The sequence below is a fragment of the Sphaeramia orbicularis genome, chromosome 14 (genome assembly GCF_902148855.1).
Source record: "Sphaeramia orbicularis chromosome 14, fSphaOr1.1, whole genome shotgun sequence".
Lineage (NCBI taxonomy): Eukaryota > Metazoa > Chordata > Actinopteri > Kurtiformes > Apogonidae > Sphaeramia > Sphaeramia orbicularis.
The window spans coordinates 24,834,417-24,852,768 of record NC_043970.1 but is presented as its reverse complement, the minus strand read 5'-3'; the positions used below and the strand labels follow the sequence as shown (position 1 = coordinate 24,852,768).

Below are 18,352 nucleotides of genomic sequence, written 5' to 3'. Positions count from 1 at the left end.
AAACAAGCCTGGGTGCAGAAAAGAGGGGAGACATCGCAGCAGTAAATGATGCTAGCCTTCTCCACCTTGTCAGTTATTAGGGAGCCAGAACAGATATCTGACATTACTTTGTGTTGTCCACAAAGAAAATAATTGGCCGGCAGACCACCTCACTCACTAACACCTACACAATACTTGGAGGAGATCTTTCAAAGTTCTTTAGCTAAAGGGAAGAAATACAAAGAAAAACTATAATGTGTAATTTATGGAGCTGAACCTTTTTTCTTTTTAGGAAGTACGTGATAAAAGTTTCATCCAAACCACACCAAGAATGAGTCTCTGATGTTACAATAGATATTACAGATTTAAAGGGAAAAAAAGTGGTGCAACCATTCAATTAGTCATTAATCATGTGACTTTTAATTCTACATAGATGTTTAATAATGAAGTCAGTAGAGAAACTGCATGGAAATGTCATTTTAAAATGGAAACTTGAAACTGTGCCAACTATCATTTAGCCACAAATCTTATAAATAACAGTGCCCCCCCCAACCACAAGTTCCTTTCTGTTTAGCCTCTGTTTCCATCCTGTCACTATGCTCAATGCATTTCGTCCCCAGTTCTTTGTTCCTCAGAATGAAAACATGAGAGTACTTAAGGGGATTATTTTTGCCCATTTTACTCTGTTATTACTATTACTATTACTTCTTGAGGAGATAAACTTTTACAATGACAAAACATGTTACCCCATGGTCTATATCTAATCTATCCTTAGTGCTTTTTTTCTTGTATTTTGTTTGTGCAAAATGTAATAATAGTTCTGGGAGATGACAGTGGGTCAGCTTCAACTCGTTCAGTTTTCCGTATGTGTCAGATGTTACACCAGATGTTTATATTTCACAGCGTCGATGATGGCAGAGCCTCTATATCACACTTCTAGACTGAACCACATGGTCACCTGTTCCTCAGACTCTCACCTTCCTGCGCCACACCCAGCAATGTTCCAGGACGGGGTGTTGCTTTCAAAGTCACAGATGTTCCTGTGACATTTCCTTTGCATCTCTGTTCATAACATTGATGGAGGTCGTATAAAGAGCACACACTTCTTGGTTATTCTCTCTTCCGCAACATGTTTCTTCCTTTAATTCTTTATTTAAAGAGGCCATTGAAAACCCATGACATTATATTTCACAGCTACTGCTTGGTGACCGACAGATTAGATGTGTTTGTTCTGGGAAGCTGCCAAACGTGAATCACTGTGTGAAGCAAGGTCTGACTGAAACGAGTGTTTTATTTCATACTGAACCTTCTGTTGTTCAATACATGTAAAAACAAGTCTATTACTTTGCTTAGTAATAAAATCTGAAAGGCTCATCGATAAAGGAAATTTTTAAATTTTTTTTTACATAATTATATTTACTTTCAACCATCTGCATTTCTCAATTTTTAGCACCTTGAGGAACTATATCAAATGAATCATGGGAAATGTAGTTGCTGAAATCTTAATAAAATCTGAAAGGCTCATTGATAAAGGAATTTTTTTTTTAAACATAATTATATTCATTTTTAACCATCTGCATTTCTTACCTTTTAGCACCTTCAGCAACTATATCAAATGAATCATGGGAAATGTAGTTGTTGAATTAAAAAAAAAAACAACAAAAACTATTTAAAAAAATTAAATCAAGAAAGGACAGTTAATATAAATGTATGAAGCACTATGTAGTGAGACAGACAACCCTGAACTTCTGTTGTTTACTGTAATATTAAAAGGTGATTGTAATAAAAAAAAAAAAAATCAGGTCTTTGAACAATAAACTAAAAAAAATTCAGATGTGACACAAATCAAAGAGAATTAAAAGTTTTAAATCATTCATCATATTTTATTCAACTCTTGAATCACCCTAGAATCCAGTCATACAACATCTATATTTTATCAAATGTAGATTGATGTGATGCATTGCTTTCTATTTTGGCACCATTTGGTATCATACGCAGTGATATCTATTAAAAAAATATCTTTAGGCTGGCACATTGCAGCTGTTTAAGCTCAATGACATCGAAATGTGAATATCTTAACCTTTCATATAAATAAGCAGCAAAATCTGTGCTTTAACGCTGTGTGCCAATATAACACAGTAGGTTAGCATTCCTGGAACGTTCAATCACCATGCAGATAATTTTCTCTAGCGTCACTGAATCATGAAGGACACTTAAGTCTGAGATGTGATCAAAATGCATGAGCAGCTTTATGCACTTGGAGTTTGTTAAATAGAGTGATACAACTTTGTCCATTTGTTTTCTCTCTGTTCCATAGTTCGTCTGTTGTTGTTTTCTGCTGTGCACATGTCATGACCAGTTTCTCACATCATGCTGTCCGGAGAAGAGATTGCATGTCTAGGTTATATGAAACAAGCATCAAGACAGGCATCAAGGACATCTATTAAAGCAAGCAAAAATGATCAAAATGGAGAAAGCAGCACCTCAAGTTTTTTTTTCTATTTTTTTTTTTTTTTTTTTTTTAATATTAACAAAATTATACTGAAGCAAGATTGTGGGCCATATCAAACTGTTGTAAAACTGCGATATAGGACAGCACCTCAGGCAGCAAAACAGAACAGTTTTGAGACGACAAACTGCAGCTGCAGATTAGCACCAGGCAACGTTCAGTCAGATTATTAACCGGTACTTGAATGTGCCATCATGTGCTTATCTATGTTCATTACATTGTTATTTTTGAAACAGTGCATTTGAAGGAATGCTTGTAAAAAGTGTTGTTAGAAAAGCTGAAGCGGTCTAATTTTACATCTAATTACAAAAGTTGCATCATACCATAAAGGCCTGCTGAAAGGAGCTGACAATACACAACCATAACAGTTTTTTTAACAGTCACTTGTCTTGTGCATGTGTTGTGCTCTTTTTCTTTGTTTTGTAAATTCGTTACACTGTGTATCTTGTGTTTTTCAGATGACTTATTGCAGAATGAGAGACAGAAGTGCAAGGGTCTGCAGGAAACTAAGCGAGAAGGAAAGAGCCACCGGGCTGGTGTTGCTGATACCACCGGGGAGAGACTGATTGTGCCTCCTAACACTTCTGGTGCGGAGTGTCGTTGTCTTCTTTGTGTGGACGGAAGGGCTCTCTGTGGTAAAGAACTGGTCTGTGGCCAGTGTCACGTCAGGCCTGATGGGGGTTTCTGTAATATCAGAAATGGGGGAGGTTTCAGTCATGTCAAGTGAAGTCTTTTCCAAACTAAAATAGGTATAGAACATGTGGTCTGCTACTGTTGTGACAAAAAGGTGCTTAATAGTGTGGTGTGTGCTTGTAGGTCTAGGTTGCAGGGTGGAGATACCAATGGGTGTGGCTGTGAAAGGGTGGTGCTCTGTGCTCAAACTCTCCCCGGTGGAGTGTGGGATGCCGTTCTTCGAAGAAACAGACAAGTACCACCAATTAGTGACACCGGCTTCAGGGGTTATGGAGTTCAAGTCCTGGGCACTGGCTGCGAGAGGTGGTAGATTGTAGGAGGCAAAGTGCCAGCCTCCAGTCCTGCCATGGTGGACGCCTCCACAAATAGACTGGGTATGGCAAGGGCAGCCCAGGACACGGGCAAACGTATGTTGAGACCAGGATACTATGTAGGCAACGTCATCATGAAGGTGGCAGGCCCATGGGTTGTTGCCTAGAGTGATGACTTTAAGGGACGTCATCTTATCCAAGGCTCCAAATGGCAGTGAGGAAAACCGATTAGCATGCAGATAGAAGTGAGTAAGTCTGGGAAGTCGGTCCAATGATCCGGGCAGCACTTTCACAAGCAAATTGTGGGAGATGTCAATAGTGTCTAAATGTATAGGCATGTTGGTGGGCAGGGTCCAGAAGTGATTATGGCTTAGGTTAAGTGTGTGCAGGTTAATTAGTGTATTGTTAATGAAGACAGCTCGCTCCAGTTTGTTTTTGGAGAGGTCAAGGATTTGCAAATTCCACTGGTAGACTGTGTCATTCTTGTCCAGGCACTGAATGCGGTTAGAGGCTGCGTAAAGCTGCCACAGCGAGCGGGGTAAGCCTGTGGGTAGGTGAGTCAGTCGGTTGTGAGACACATCAAGGACGCGGAGATGCGTGTACAGAGTGAGGCGGTCGTCCATGTTCTGAAAACGGTTGTGGGACAAATTGAGAGAGTGCAGGTTGTACTGTAGCCCATCAGGAAGCAGTCTCAGACCCCTCCAAGAGCAGTCGACTTCCCTGTGGCTGCGGCTGCAGGTGCATATAGAGGGACACACAGCTAGGACACGCAACCCCAGCAACAACAGCAGCAGTAATTCCAGAAGGGCCTCATTAGGGGAGAGCTTCAGCAGCTTCACATACCTGCTAAAAGACAGACAGGAGCATTAGGGTTTGTCACTACACTGCCATCTCCTTCACCTGCAGAAGGTGAACTGAGAAAACAGATGTGACAAATGCAGTGTGCTTGGAAACTGTATATGGATAAAACATTTGCTGTAGGAAAAGCAGAAGGCTGTGCTGAATTAAACTGGAAGCATATTTTTTTTCTGCATGACTCCTCTGTGCCACTCTGCTTCTCTCTTCTATTGAAAAACACATATATCACATGATACTGTACAAACACAGACAGGCAGCATACAATACCTTATGTTTACATTACAAATTCAGTCGTCTCTCAAAGTCATGAAGCATTTTTGCTGTAGTACCTGTTCAATAAAATGTTCTATATATGCAGCATCAGTGCAAAAGGAGCGTTCACTAAAACTGATATAGCTCTAGCTTGATATGTACAAAATTCCTCTGGTCTGTTCAAGACTATCATTCATCACACAGAATGAGAAATCCCTGTAGTCATTTTTCCTGACATCAGTTTGCGTGTTCAATCGTCAGTGGTTGTCAGTGCAGTTAGTCCCATGCCCTCAGAGGAGGCGAACTAGCTCAATAGATGGGTTTTATTAATGACTCCACAGAGAACTAATGCATCAGCTGCTTTAAAGGCAGGCAAAGACACAGCCAGGAGCTGTACACTGCTGAGACTGCAGTACACTATACAGCATGTGAGCCAGGGTGTGGTGGGCTAAATATGAGTGGATGATCTTTCTTTGATATAAATTAAAAACTCACCTTTTCATCTTATCATTCCAGTCACTTTTCTCTGCTCCTTTTTGCTGTCCAGCACCGTTTCCCTCTCCTTTCCTCTCCTGCTTTCAAGCCCGGGACCAGCTGCTGCTCTGCTGAAGGTGAATTTTCCTATATATAGAATCTGACCCTTACTCAATCGTCCAGTGCAGGTTTTTGAGCCCTCACTGCTCAGTTTAGTCCTTCTGCCTTTTAGCCAGCTAAGAGTTGATATTGCTTCTTATATGGATCTTTTGGGCTAGTGTTGATCAGGCACTGCAGGATCTGGATTCACTCTGTGCAGTGGAAGTGAGAAGGGAGGGGTGGGGTGTTGGGGGGAAGTATCAGAAGGGGGGTAAAGAGAAATGGAGCACATAATAGAAAGGTCCCTGCACTACAAGGCTGCTATCAATGATGTACCTCTGCATTTAAAGTAACAAATGCAAAAGTGGTTAGACTAATCGACCAACTTTAATAGCTGTGGTATTCAGATCAAATTAAGGCCATGTCTGCGATCACTTATCAGTAACATCAATTGTCACTGTAAATCTCTTTCCAGTGTGATACTGAGCCGATTGCTCTGTAATTGTTTGTTACTTTCCTTGTAAATGTCGAGGCTTCCACAAAAGCTTCAGAATTTATTGCAGGGGGTTCTCCTCCACTGCAGCTCCCTACCTGTCATCAGTAATACAAGCAACTCTCCATGCAGCACTGCATTGCTACACTTCTGCCTCTCATGATTAACAAGGGTTTAATGGGAGTATTTACTAAAACATATGTTATTTAGTGACTCATGAAGCTTTTAAATGCCACAAAATAATGTTGCAGAACTGTAGATACCTGGTTTAGGTGACAACAGCAGAGATTTCCTGTTTGTTTGTGAGATATTTGTCACAATATCTAATGAAAGCAGCTTTTTTGCAGCGATTTTGTTACTTCCCCATTTACCCTCATATCTGCTTTCATTACTACCTTCCTCCTCTTTCAGCAGCTGCATACACTGAAACTGTTGTTACATGTCATTGCCCTTCCTTAAAAACATCTACTTTCACCGTTGTTCACTATATAACATGCTCTCAGTCTGAGCTGTTACTGCATCATCCAAATCTCCACATTCACTTTTACCTTACTCTCACTGAACGCCTGATTCAGAATACAGAAAAGGGGTGCACCCTTCCTGAGAAGTGTTTGACATTTACTCTCGCTGAAGATGGCTTTAACTGCATCCCATCTGTAAACTCACACATCACCTAGAGAGCTCAGGGGGCTTTCACACTCCTCTCGCCATTGCATTCAGATTTGAAGGTTCACATTTGACTTTGCAGAGGCTGTAGTAAAAGACCCAGAAGTGTTTAGATTCTCGGTGAAACGTCCACATCCATCATGACGTCACAGGTAAGTAGCTCAACAAATATCTGCACAAGACGGCGGAAACAACTACATGTTGGTTTATTGAAAAGGGTTTTGTGTGTCTTTGTCTGTTCTGGCTGGTGAAAGAGAACATTCTTTCTGAGTTGAGTGGCACTGCCCAGAAGAGGCACAGTCCCTGCTTGCTAATCAGGGAGATCTTTCTTTTGTTTTTGTTTTATTTTCTCTCTCTCTCTCTCTCTCTCTCTTACACACAAACACCAAACAGCCACAACAGCTTCATACACAGAGTTTGTGTTTTATTCTTCCAAAGTTGCCTATACAGTGTGCCATACTGTATACATTTCATTATGAAATGAAAAATTTGGACAATTAATTTTTATCAAAAAAACAAAAAAAAAACATGAATGACAAATAATTTTAAAAAATATTAAGCAATACGCACAATTTAAAGCAAAAGCTGAAAAAGTATGTTAGCTATAATGCACAAACTATTTGTCAGTGATAGAACAGAACTTGTCTGCAAGTGAATCATTCTTTTTTCTTTGGTTTATGTCATTTTTTTTTTGTCTTGGGTGAGTCCCATCAATTTAGGTTAACAGTTCGGAAGTTGCAAAATAAAAATAAATGAAAATAGACAGCCAAAAACATGACCAGCCAAAGCGGTGACCAGAATCTTCTACTGATCTAGAATATGTGTAATACCTTCTGAACCACTAATTCAATTAATACATGGAAATAATTTAGGTAAAATGCAATTTCTCAGCTTTTCATCATAATCAGGTATGACCCATTTGGACATTCAGAGGTACAGCAGTGAACATGGAAACACTGTCATCTTCTACAACATTAATTTACTGATAAAGCACATGTAGTTTGATAAATGATAGTAGCTGTAGACACTTGTTTTTGTGTTCAATTAATGATATATTTAGCTTTAATTTTCCATTTTGATACAATAACCTATAAATTTACTCTGAGCTTTTCTGAAAATCTATGTTCAGTAAATGAAATATATGAAAATACTTGACTATCAGCCAAATGTAGGACGCAGAGTACTATGATAAAGAGTAATAAATTACTCAGGAAAGGTTAAATGTACAGAAAAATTGATCTGGATGACGCCACAAAAATATTTCTAGATCTTTAAGGTTTAAGTAAAGATCTGAAGATTTTAAGAAGAAGAAAGTAGAAATATTTGTGTTGAAAGGTCATGAGTAAAAGTATAGATGCTGCCAGAAAAGTAAGGTAAATATATCTGAAAACCTAAGTAAAGAATTGGCTATTTCTTAGTTCCTGCCCTTGAAGGGGCCTTGAAGCTACAAGGAAGTCAAGGCTGTTGCTCGGAAAACTCTTTAGGGCCTAAGACGCTAAACTTTAAGCTGCATCCTTAACTTCCTCTTTGCCTTCAGCGGATGAGTTTTCCTCAGCTTTGGTGGACTGGGAATCCCCATCCTCTTTTTGAGGCTTTGAGGTGGATGAATTTTCAGCAATGGTTGCAGGCGTCTCTTTTGTATTTTCACCTGCTGATGTTTCTTCAGTCTTGGCAGCGTCTCCTACCTCCCCCCCATTCTCAGATATGCCTTTTTCTTTGTGTCCATCCTTGTTTCCTTTATCATCTTTGCTGCTGCTGTCTCCTGCTCCATCACATGTTTGACCTAAGTCAGACATTAACACAGTGGTCTCTTTGGCGTCTGTCTCTGACTTCTTTTCATTTTTCTTGGCAGTTCCCATCCAGTATTCAGTATTGCTGATCAGGTCAGAATTGCTGCTCAGCATCTTGATGCGTCTGTTCAGTTGGCAGACCTTACAGGCCAACAAAAACGTAGAAATCAGCAGAATGGCACAAGCTATGATCAGCCCTCCTGCCACCATTACCAGTAAGAGACATTCCTTCCTGAAGATGATACTGTGTGAGGGGGTGCTGGGGGTCTGGGGTGGAGGTGAAGGTGGGGGAGAAGTGACATGATTATCCGAGGTTTGGGAGGCTGATGTTTGTTTGTTGGATGTTAGTTCAAAGAATGTAGAGTTTGTGTTGAGATAGTCTTGTGCAGCTGGGCTTGGTGTCAGTGCAGTAGTTGTCTCATTGTTAGGAGGCGAACTTTGGGCGTTGAGGAACTGCCCCACCATGATTTCAATGCAGAACAACAGGAAGATGATGTTGGGGTATTTCATGTTGATATCTGAAAAAAAAAATAAAAATACATATATCATTTTAGTTTAGTTATGTTTGGTTTTGGGTTAAACCAATTGTTCCCAACTTTTTTTTGGCTCGTGACCCCGTTTTAACATCACAAATTTCTGGTGACCCCAGACATTCAAAATTAAGAATTTTTTTTTTTGCAAAAATGTATTTGTTTTTGATCATGTAATAGTTTGCTATACTATGTTGCACATAAACGTTAATTTTAGATGGCATTTAGTCTATATAATATATATTATTATGGATGGAAGCAGAAAAGCCAGGTGTAGATTACTGCACAAAGTGAGAATTTTATTTTCCTTGGTCAGGATATGTACAGTCAGTCCAGCTTGGATTTACAAGGCTGACAATTAATATTGAACAAACAATAACTCAAACTATGAATTATGAAAGAGCTGCAGCATCTGAAACTGACCACAATGAACATTTGAAAGATAAACAGTACCACAGCGCTTCAGTTTCAGCTTCACAGTTTGTCATGTCTTTTCTGGATTATGACTGTCTCTCTCAACTCAACACATACTTTTTTTTTTAGTAAGTCTTTATTTTTATTTGTATCTATTACTAGAAATTTCAGGTGACCCCATTTGAATTCCAGGTGACCCCAAGGTTGAAAAACACTGGGTTAAACCTTAAAGATCTAAATATTCCCTACCAACCAAAAACATCTACTGATCTAAAATGTCTAATCACTTTTGAACCATTAATCTTGTCAATACATTGAAATAATTCAGGTAAAATACAATTTCTCAGGTTTTCAGCAGCATCAGATATGATCCATTTGGACGTTTAGAGACGTCATAGTGAACATGGAAACAGTCATGATCTGCAACATTGATTCTCCAGTAAAACCTGGGTAATTTTGACTTGCTTGTAGGCACTTGTATTTCCATTCAGTTAATGATATATTTTGCCAAAAAGTCCCTTTTTCTTCAGTTTTCTTTGTTTTAATATAATAACCTTTGAATATACTCTGAACTTGTATGAACATTTGCACAATCAATGTATTAAATGTAAGCAATTATAGATTTCACTGAAACACGCAAAATGCAGAGGATAATATCATATTAAATGGTGATAAATCACTCAGGTAAAGTCATCAAGGATTTACTAATAACTGTTAAATCATACACAATTTAGATAATCTGAATTAAAACAGCATCCTTCAGCTTTTGTACACCAAGAAAATGATTCATGAGCTATGTTTAAAAAATATGCAGACCATAGCAGGAAAAGAATGATGTAAATCTGACTGTAACAGGAAGTGGAGAATGACGGTGAAATTAAAAAAAAAAAAAAAAAAAGAAAAAAGCCAGCTTTTGTTTATTGTAAAGAAAAATTGATATGCACTCTCTCAATATGTATTCAGTGTGATAGGCTTTCTCATTGTACTGCTAATGTCTGACATTTTACCTAAATTATAAATCAAATATTTATCATTTTTCCACTTGTCAATTTTTCTTTTCTCTCTGCAAATATATATGTAATATGTGATTCCCCTTCATTCAAAGGTAGACATTTCTGTAAGATATATTTCTCCGTAATTCACCCTTTACATATTAGCAATGTTATCATTTAATTGCAGCAATTTCTACATTTTTGCCCGACAGATTGGAATTGCATGCCGCTTAGACCCGACGAAACAAAAACAGACTGTGTTTAAACAGACGCAGGCAAAAATGTCACATTTTATCAGCAGATTCAAGGTGGAACAATTCATTAAATGTCATGTCATTAAATGTCATTACTAAGTACAGATGGTATTTTTTTTTCTTCTAAGAGACTTCATCAGGGTTTATAGATTTTACAATGAAAACTGCATATTAAATAACATGTTACTTACATTGCTGATCTTGATACGGTTGTGGGAAGGCCAAGATTTTGTATAATCTGTATCTAATGTGCTGCCTGTGGAGCAGAGATAAATGATGTGTGAAGTTGCTGAGAGTCAGTGACGGTAATCCAGCTAAATAGTACACTCATCTGGCTGTCTTGGTCTTACTTCTCCATTTGGATTAAAATAGCTAGAGGAAGTGGTTTTGGTGATCTGTTCGATGCTGTAGCTGATCATGCAGACATCTGTTGAGTGTCAGGCTATAAAAAGTTGCAGGCATGGTAAATTCTCGCTAAGTAGCTCATTTACAATAATGCAACTCTCACTTTATTAATCAAACTCAATGTCAAAATTCCTGTTAAAAAGTCTAAAAAAACCCCAAAAAACCCCAAATGATTCACCTTAGTCTTCACACTTTCTTTCTTCACCCTCATATTTGTCTACTTTTAGAATCACAGAAGCTGAGCCATTATCAGTTTAGCTCTTACACAATTCAGTTTGGACCCACGCTTATTGGCGTAAACGTCAGTGAACTTGCCTAAGCCTGTCATTGTTGATGTCATGTCTGTATTTTAGTGCTGGTCATCAAAAGCTCAGTGACGATTTTAATTTTAGCTCAAGCTTAAAAAGTCATGTTGACGGTTATATGCAGCTTGCTGTCTTTTGACACTGTTAAAACCGCATGCTGTGGGGAGGTGTTGGAGCAGGTCACGCACGTTTAAGCCTGTTGAGAAGCCATTTACAGCATCAACTCACAGATCAGATAGATAGATAGATAGATAGATAGATAGATAGATAGATAGATAGATAGATAGATAGATAGATAGATAGATAGATACATACATACATACATACATACATACATACATACATACATACATACATACATACATACATACATACATACATACATTTCTACCCTACAGTCCACTTCCCTTTGTTAGTGTATGCTGTGTTTCCCCTGTTACTTTGTGTTTCCAACATTAGTGTGATATCTTTGCACCTGCATGTAACCGTAACATGAACAGGTGGCTTAGAATGAAATGCTTGACTTGGAAACTTGCACTATTTTTGTGGACTGCTATGTTAATTCCCTTGGTATTCAGCCTCGGTTAAGCAAATTAGAGCTGCTTCTTAGTATGTTTTGCACAAAAATGGAAGCAAAATGTCATGTTGTAGTTTGTAAATGTAGTTTTCAATGCTCCACCTTATATTACAATGTTATACTCACCCTCCCTCAGTGCAATACTCATGACCTTGTTTTTAATTTTACCTTGTATATCCATATATTTCTGCTATCTGTGGTATAGAGTTAGCCTTTTTGTATATTTTCAGTATTTGTAGCTTTGTCAGTATTTATCAGTATAATTTTTTTTAGTGGTTTTTGTATAGTCTTTCTTTTTGCATGTATTTGTATTTGAAAAGGAAGTAAGAGCAGAAGAAGGGCAGAAGCCTGCATCTCAAAACCCCCACACCTTTCCACATGTAAAGGAAAACAGGTCTATCTGTGGTTAACAATCTCAATATAATACTGAAGACAACCTGTGAGTGAGCTTCAGAGGAAAAGCAGAAACCCTGCCTCCCCCTTTCCTCATTTTGTAGCATCAGTCCCATAAATAAATGACTGGTTGGATCAGATGGTGGGGAGGCTCATTAAGGTCAATCTCAAGGCTCAATTCATGGCAGACAGTCATCACTTTGAGGTCAGCAAAGGCCAAAGACCCAAGAAAAGCACTTATTCTTTGTAAAATTGCAGCATTTAGACATTATTACTGTGCAATTTTCTGACACTTACTATTTATTAGTTATTTATCATTTGTCATACAGAACAGAACAAACAACAATCAGCAACATATAATAGTCACAGTCTAATAGTAATGATAATTTAGGTTACAGTTATGAAATAGCAATCAAGTTACCCAATTAATTTTCTGAGCAGCAGTTTATATAGCATTTCACAGGACTACGAGACAAACCACACATTAATTGTTCTTAAAGAAACTAATCCATTTGCCCCATCTTATTATGTAAAGTTAACCCTACTGTCCAGTTTTAAATTCATGGCTTAATAAGCCGCAGTAATTTGATTCTGCGTACATTAATACCACTTTTGTCCGGACTAAATATTTTTAAGACTGGTGAAAAGATATTGTGTGCGTTCACGTTCCCTACAGGCATGAGGTCACCTGTTGGTTTAATTGGAATCAACTAGCATTAGCATTAGCATTAGCATATTACAGTTTCAAAAGCATGCTGATTCTGCTAGTGCTAGTGTAGCATATGTGTCAAATGCTAAACTAGCATGCTAAACAACCAAAACCACACATACTTTGAAAAATTCATTTATGTCAGCTTTTTCATTCCCTTTATAAATCATGCATTACTGCCAAGATAAACTAACATTGTTTTGACCTCAACATTTTTATCTTTTTAACAATTTGGTTTTATTTACATAACTGTTTACATTATTAGCTAATATGCTTCGAACTAAACTGAGTGGTTAACATTGAAGACACTAGGACACAAACCGACACAACACTATGGACAAAGATATTGAGACCCTTCACAGTTTGTGCAATGTGTGTTAATTTGAAATATTATCGTTTAAAAAATGGTCACATCACTTATTTATCAATAATATTATGTCAAATTCCAAAACGTTAAAGGTGGATTTTCCTTCCAAAGAGCTGAAGAAACCACATGATTACTTGTGCTTTAACATTATTATTTATGATAAAAAAAAACAAAACTTCAGAAATTGAGAGGTATTTAAGACAATTATAATGATTAGAAAAATCAATGCTGAGTAAAATTAAGTAAAAACTAACTGAAGCATTTTGTGTAGCTGACAGTGTAAACAAAATTACCCCTAAGACCTAAAATTAGAAACACAAAACAATATAAATTTATAACATTTCATTATCATTTTGGAGCGCAGCCCTCTGTTACCAAAGAAACACCTGCATTCTATGTGTTTTTGTCCATACAGTTTACTTTCTGTTCACATCATGTTTCTTGAACCAGTAGTATTAGGGACACATGACTAACTTTCATTTGCATTATTACCACTTAGGGAAGAAAGGCCATTCTGTGTGTGCCCTCCCACTGAAGGAAACCATTTCCCCGGACCAAACAGCGGTCATGTGATCCAGTACCAGTTGGAGTCAAAGGGCTTTTGGTTGCAGGCGTCACCAGCCAGGATACAAGCTCCTTTCTCTAAATCGCTGGATTGCCACCAACAAACATAAATCACTCTATCATTCACTGTAAATTTAGAGATAAGTTTGAAGGAGTGATGTAAACGGCGATGCAGGGGATTTGTCATTTTACTGATAACTCCCAAGGCCTTGTATAATAAAATAAGTGAAAAGTTGCATCGGTGGCAGATTTCAGCAGTGTGAAGTTTTCTTTACTAACAGAAAATGATAAATATGGATTAAGTCGTTCATACTACATCTTGAAATAGCGTCACAGCCCATTGTAATGCAGTTTTATATGTTTAGGTCACTTAAGGATTTATGGAAGCAGCATTCAGATAACAGTATCAGTTTAAATGCCTTTAGGTTTCATGGTTTATAAGATTGTTTGCATGTTGAATAATACATACATCAGAAATACACATATTGGCCTTTTGACATAGGATCAAAATAGAATATGCACAAGAGTAGAAGTCTAAATTAAACTCTACCTCAGTATGACTTCATAGAATCATGATAACAATTATTATTGTCCTTTAGGTTTTTGTGCCACCTAGAGGCAAAAAGGGACATTGAACATTATGAATTCAATACAGACATGCAGCTGTTTTAAACACAGAAAATACTGAGATACTGTAAACATTAATTGACTATCCATGAAAAAGTGTAAGAGCATGTTTCTATTATGGTTTGATTTATTCTACAATAGGGATAAGGATATCAATGTTCTTGCAGGGTTAGTTTACAGTTTTCTTGCTTTAATTTTCTTATGTAAACTCATTTATGTCTTCATTTTATTAATTAAATATGCATGTTTGATGTCATTTAAATTTGGATTGACTTGCTTTAAATACTATTATTTGGCTTTGTAATTTTAGACATTTGAACCTTAATTCTATGTCGTACATAGGTTATATGTTTTTACATATTGTACTATAAATGTCTTAAATTTTACATCTAGATGTTATATCTCTGTAGCCTATATACATTATTCAGTAAGTTACATACATTGTCATGAAAATAAAAAATAAAGTCTGATGTATTCTTACATGACAAGCCTCATTTTATTGTCTCCATGGATGAAAACAGAAACTGTGTACAGAATGGTAATCACATGCAATACAAAAATATGAATTTTTACATAACATAAAAAAACATGTATTGGCCCATTCTAAAAAAATGTACAGTTTTTATACAGTATTTTATACATGAAAAAAATATAAATATATATACATCTGTAATAGCCATAGCAGTACCTATTCAAAAATGTCATGATGTATTTTACATATAAAATGTTTATACAAATATTAGAAGAATCATGTTAATTTGCTATACATTAAACAATGTATTTACATTACATACCATTGGATTTGCAACACAACATTTACTGCAGTCTTACACAAAACCAACCCTACATATTCCAAAACAGTAACTCACACAGTCACACGTGCACCCACACACAACACATAAATACAAGCACGCCAAATGAAGCCAGCAATCACAAACAGTAACACAAGCGCGCACAAGAGGTAATGTTTTAGGAAGATATAGGACACTTTTGCGCTAGGTTCCTGATTTATCTTTTTTGCGCAGATAATGAAATCACTCAACTTCTTGAGAGACGAATCTTTCTAAGGAGCTCATATTCTCATAAGGTGCACTTCACACTTCAATGGACGAACATTATTAAAAAGTCTTTAATTCATTAATAGCCAGCATTTTTCTATTCCCAAGTGGACTGTAACTGATGAAAGGAATTTTTCACTTGGATCGTCATTTCTCTTTGACTGTTGTTTAGCATACGGAAGTCTTCATCTGTGCACTGTTTTTAAAATGCATCCAATCGACTGTGAATTTATCAAATTATATTCCAAAATGACAATGTACAAGAGAGCGAATCACACTGTCGGGGTCTGCGAAAACCCTCCTGAAGACAGTTCGTAGAAGGGAAAAAAAAAAAAAAAAATAGAACACTGCAAATGTGACAATTCAAAACAAAACTAAATAATAGCAACAACATAAAAAATATAGTTCATGATCTTTTTTTTTTTCTCCTGTTGACAAAGTGCATATTGTGTAGACATGAGCTGGTGGCCATCTCATCTCAGCACATGCCATCACACAACTATGAACAACTGTGGGAGTGGAGCTGAGAGGCAGCTGGGTTGAGTACATCACTCAAGCAGCCTGTCAAACGTGTGTCAAAACCCTCAGAGAAAACATTGATAAATGCAGTGGTCCATTTAATACTAAGGTCCATTTTGTGTCCTGCACTGTGTGTATGTATGTGTGTGTGTATGTGTGTGTGTGTGTGTGTGTGTAGGAGCCGTGTGGTTCAGGGCCTCAGCGAGAACAACCACATCAAAGCAGCACAGAGAAGGTGAGCAGGCCAGGACGGGGCAGCCAATCAGCAGGCACAAACCACAGCACACCAGTCAGTCAGTCAGTCGGTAAGTTGGTTGGTCAGTCTTGGAACAGACACCACAAGCCAGTTATTCACAAGCCTCAGAATCCAAAAACATTACAGAACAAAAAAAAAAAAAAGAACAAAAAAAAAAGGCAAATAGGTCTCAGACGAACAGAAGGAATGCATGGAGACGACTGTGACGCCACTCCACGCCTCAGTCCACCGATCCTTTCTCCCACAACAAGAAAACCCAACAGTTAAACATGGAAGATCAGACTGTGGATTAGTGGAAGCAGTGTCTGTTGCAGGCAGAGGCAATGCTTTGATCAATCCTGTAAGAGTTAAGGATTCAGGAGCATGCAAGGCAGACCCAGGCTTTGTTTTGCATTGCTTATTTTTCAGAGGGACTGCTACAACCTAGATAAGAAGAGAAAAAAAAAAACAAGAGAGGAAAGAGCAAAGGAAAACACATGTTAGACGATTAGTGAAAGTGTAACAGGTTTACAGAAAGCATAATTTGAAAGGTAGCACAAATATTACATGCGCACAGATTAGTTCTCTTTGCTAGTTTGATTGATAAAATAACTATTTGTGTTACGATTATTTTTTTTTGCCAAGCAAGCTTTTCAAATTAACCCGCATTTGCTAGGATGCTTTTTGCAATTTTGCCAAGTGAAACCAAACTCCCTTTGACCCTCCCGACTGATTCTACGATCAAAAATTAACTGGCTGTACAAACACAGAAACGAGATTGTGAAAAGCAAATAATATAAAGCAAGCAGAAAAAAAGGGAAGCGTAGCGTGACAATGAAGTTGCAATGAAGCAATGTGAGTAAATATGAAGTGAACGTGTAGGAAAAACTGGATGAAAAAACTAAATAAAAAACAGGGTAAAATCCATTCTGGTGCAGAAATGTATAGGATTACCACATACCAATGGACACGACAACATGGGAGATAAAAAACTGAAAAAAAGAATGATTTTCTTCAGTGCCAGCTCGTCCAATACAAATTTCTATGAATATGAAGAGATATTTTTGACTACTGGCCTTGTTAAGAACTTGAAAATTACTGAAGCGGAAAAATTTTAAAGAAATGAAAACCTACATGTCTAACACATCACAATAGAACTGTCAAGAGTGCAATGTGATGACGAATAAACTAAACGTCTCAGATCACATTTACAGTTAAAATCCACAGAGTTCACATTTAATTTTTGACAGTAATTGAAAAGAACTTGGTGACAACGCATATGGGTCATGCTGAGCAGAAATGATACTTAAAACCCATTTATTAAATCAAATATCCAACATGAGTCTATAAATAAGACTGTAATCTTCTTTGTCCCTGCTTTCAAATAAAGCATTTTTGGTGGCGTCACCCTGACAAACTCTGCTTCAGCATCACAGCGTCAGTTCAGTTTCACGGCTAAAACGAGGAAACCATTTGTACCATAAAGGAGTCAGAGACGTAACAAGCACTAAGGGATCCTTTTTGGTGCTTTTACGCGTCCAGTGTCTTCACATCGTCCTTGGTTTCTGTGATACCTACTCTGCAGACTTCCAGAAGTGTCCTGGGTGGGACAGCCTGCGGTTGAGTTTCGGCAGCTTCTCCAGCATGTCGGCGAGCTGGGTGAAGGTCGGCCTCTCTCTTAAATCGTACGCCCAGCAGGCAGAAAGGATCTCCTGCATTGATACAAATTGCAGAGTTACACTTCTGTGCGACCTTCTCTCACCTAAACTTTTCAAAAAAAAAAAAAAAAAAACACTCACAGTGACTTCCTTCCCGAGGCTAATCTCTGCCAAGACCTTCTTGATGCCCTCTCCGCTCCCCACCTGCCAGATGGTAGCTTCCACAGGCTGGTTGGTGATAGGCCAGTCTCTAGCTTGCAACTCATACCAAATAGTGCTGAAAAAAAGAGGAAAGCATTAATATAAACTAAAGCTGAAATGATAAAAAAAAAATATAGGGTTGCCCAAATGAACGCATTATCCAATCCAATCCTACTTTATTTGTAAAGCACTTTAAAACAACCACAGTGGGCCAAAGTGCTGTATAGAAAAATAAATAAAAACCAAAATAACAGAGTAAAATATAAAAATAGATTAAAAGACATAGAGCAACTGTAAAAATAAAATTTAAAAAAATTAAAAAATTAAAAAATAAATAAAAATACAGAAGAATAGATAAAACCTAAATAAAAGAATAAAATACAAGAATATATTAAAACATAAAAGCTGTACAATTAAATA

The 18,352-nt window shown here is 37.4% G+C and overlaps 3 protein-coding genes across 8 annotated transcripts in view; all 3 read right to left on the bottom strand.

Moving 5' to 3' along the window:
* Window positions 1-2,673: 2,673 nt before the first annotated feature.
* On the bottom strand, window positions 2,674-5,105 carry LOC115432564 (oligodendrocyte-myelin glycoprotein-like). Its single transcript, XM_030153477.1, has 2 exons — window positions 5,098-5,105; window positions 2,674-4,335 (listed from the first exon to the last, which is right to left on the bottom strand). The coding sequence occupies exons 1-2, from the start codon at window positions 5,103-5,105 to the stop codon at window positions 2,952-2,954; spliced, it is 1,392 nt and encodes a 463-aa protein (XP_030009337.1). The 3' UTR covers window positions 2,674-2,951.
* A 2,262-nt stretch (window positions 5,106-7,367) lies between these two features.
* On the bottom strand, window positions 7,368-10,634 carry LOC115432740 (uncharacterized). Its single transcript, XM_030153693.1, has 2 exons — window positions 10,506-10,634; window positions 7,368-8,642 (listed from the first exon to the last, which is right to left on the bottom strand). Exon 2 carries the CDS (start codon window positions 8,632-8,634, stop codon window positions 7,837-7,839), a length of 798 nt encoding a protein of 265 aa, XP_030009553.1. The 5' UTR covers window positions 8,635-8,642; window positions 10,506-10,634; the 3' UTR covers window positions 7,368-7,836.
* A 4,099-nt stretch (window positions 10,635-14,733) lies between these two features.
* Window positions 14,734-18,352, bottom strand: part of ksr1a (kinase suppressor of ras 1a) — a 69,914-nt gene continuing 66,295 nt past the window's right edge. For all 6 annotated transcript variants that reach the window (XM_030153688.1, XM_030153689.1, XM_030153684.1 and 3 more), the window contains 3 exons: window positions 17,873-18,008; window positions 17,652-17,785; window positions 14,734-16,517 (listed from right to left, as the gene is read on the bottom strand). In XM_030153688.1, the coding sequence (XP_030009548.1) occupies window positions 16,511-16,517; window positions 17,652-17,785; window positions 17,873-18,008 (277 nt within the window). In that variant the 3' untranslated portion in view covers window positions 14,734-16,510. The remainder of the gene's footprint in view (window positions 16,518-17,651; window positions 17,786-17,872; window positions 18,009-18,352) is intronic.

What these genes read in the sequence shown, in the direction of transcription:
- LOC115432740 (XM_030153693.1), bottom strand. Translation starts at nt 8,634, where the DNA reads ATGAAATACCCCAACATCATCTTCCTGTTGTTCTGCATTGAAATCATG.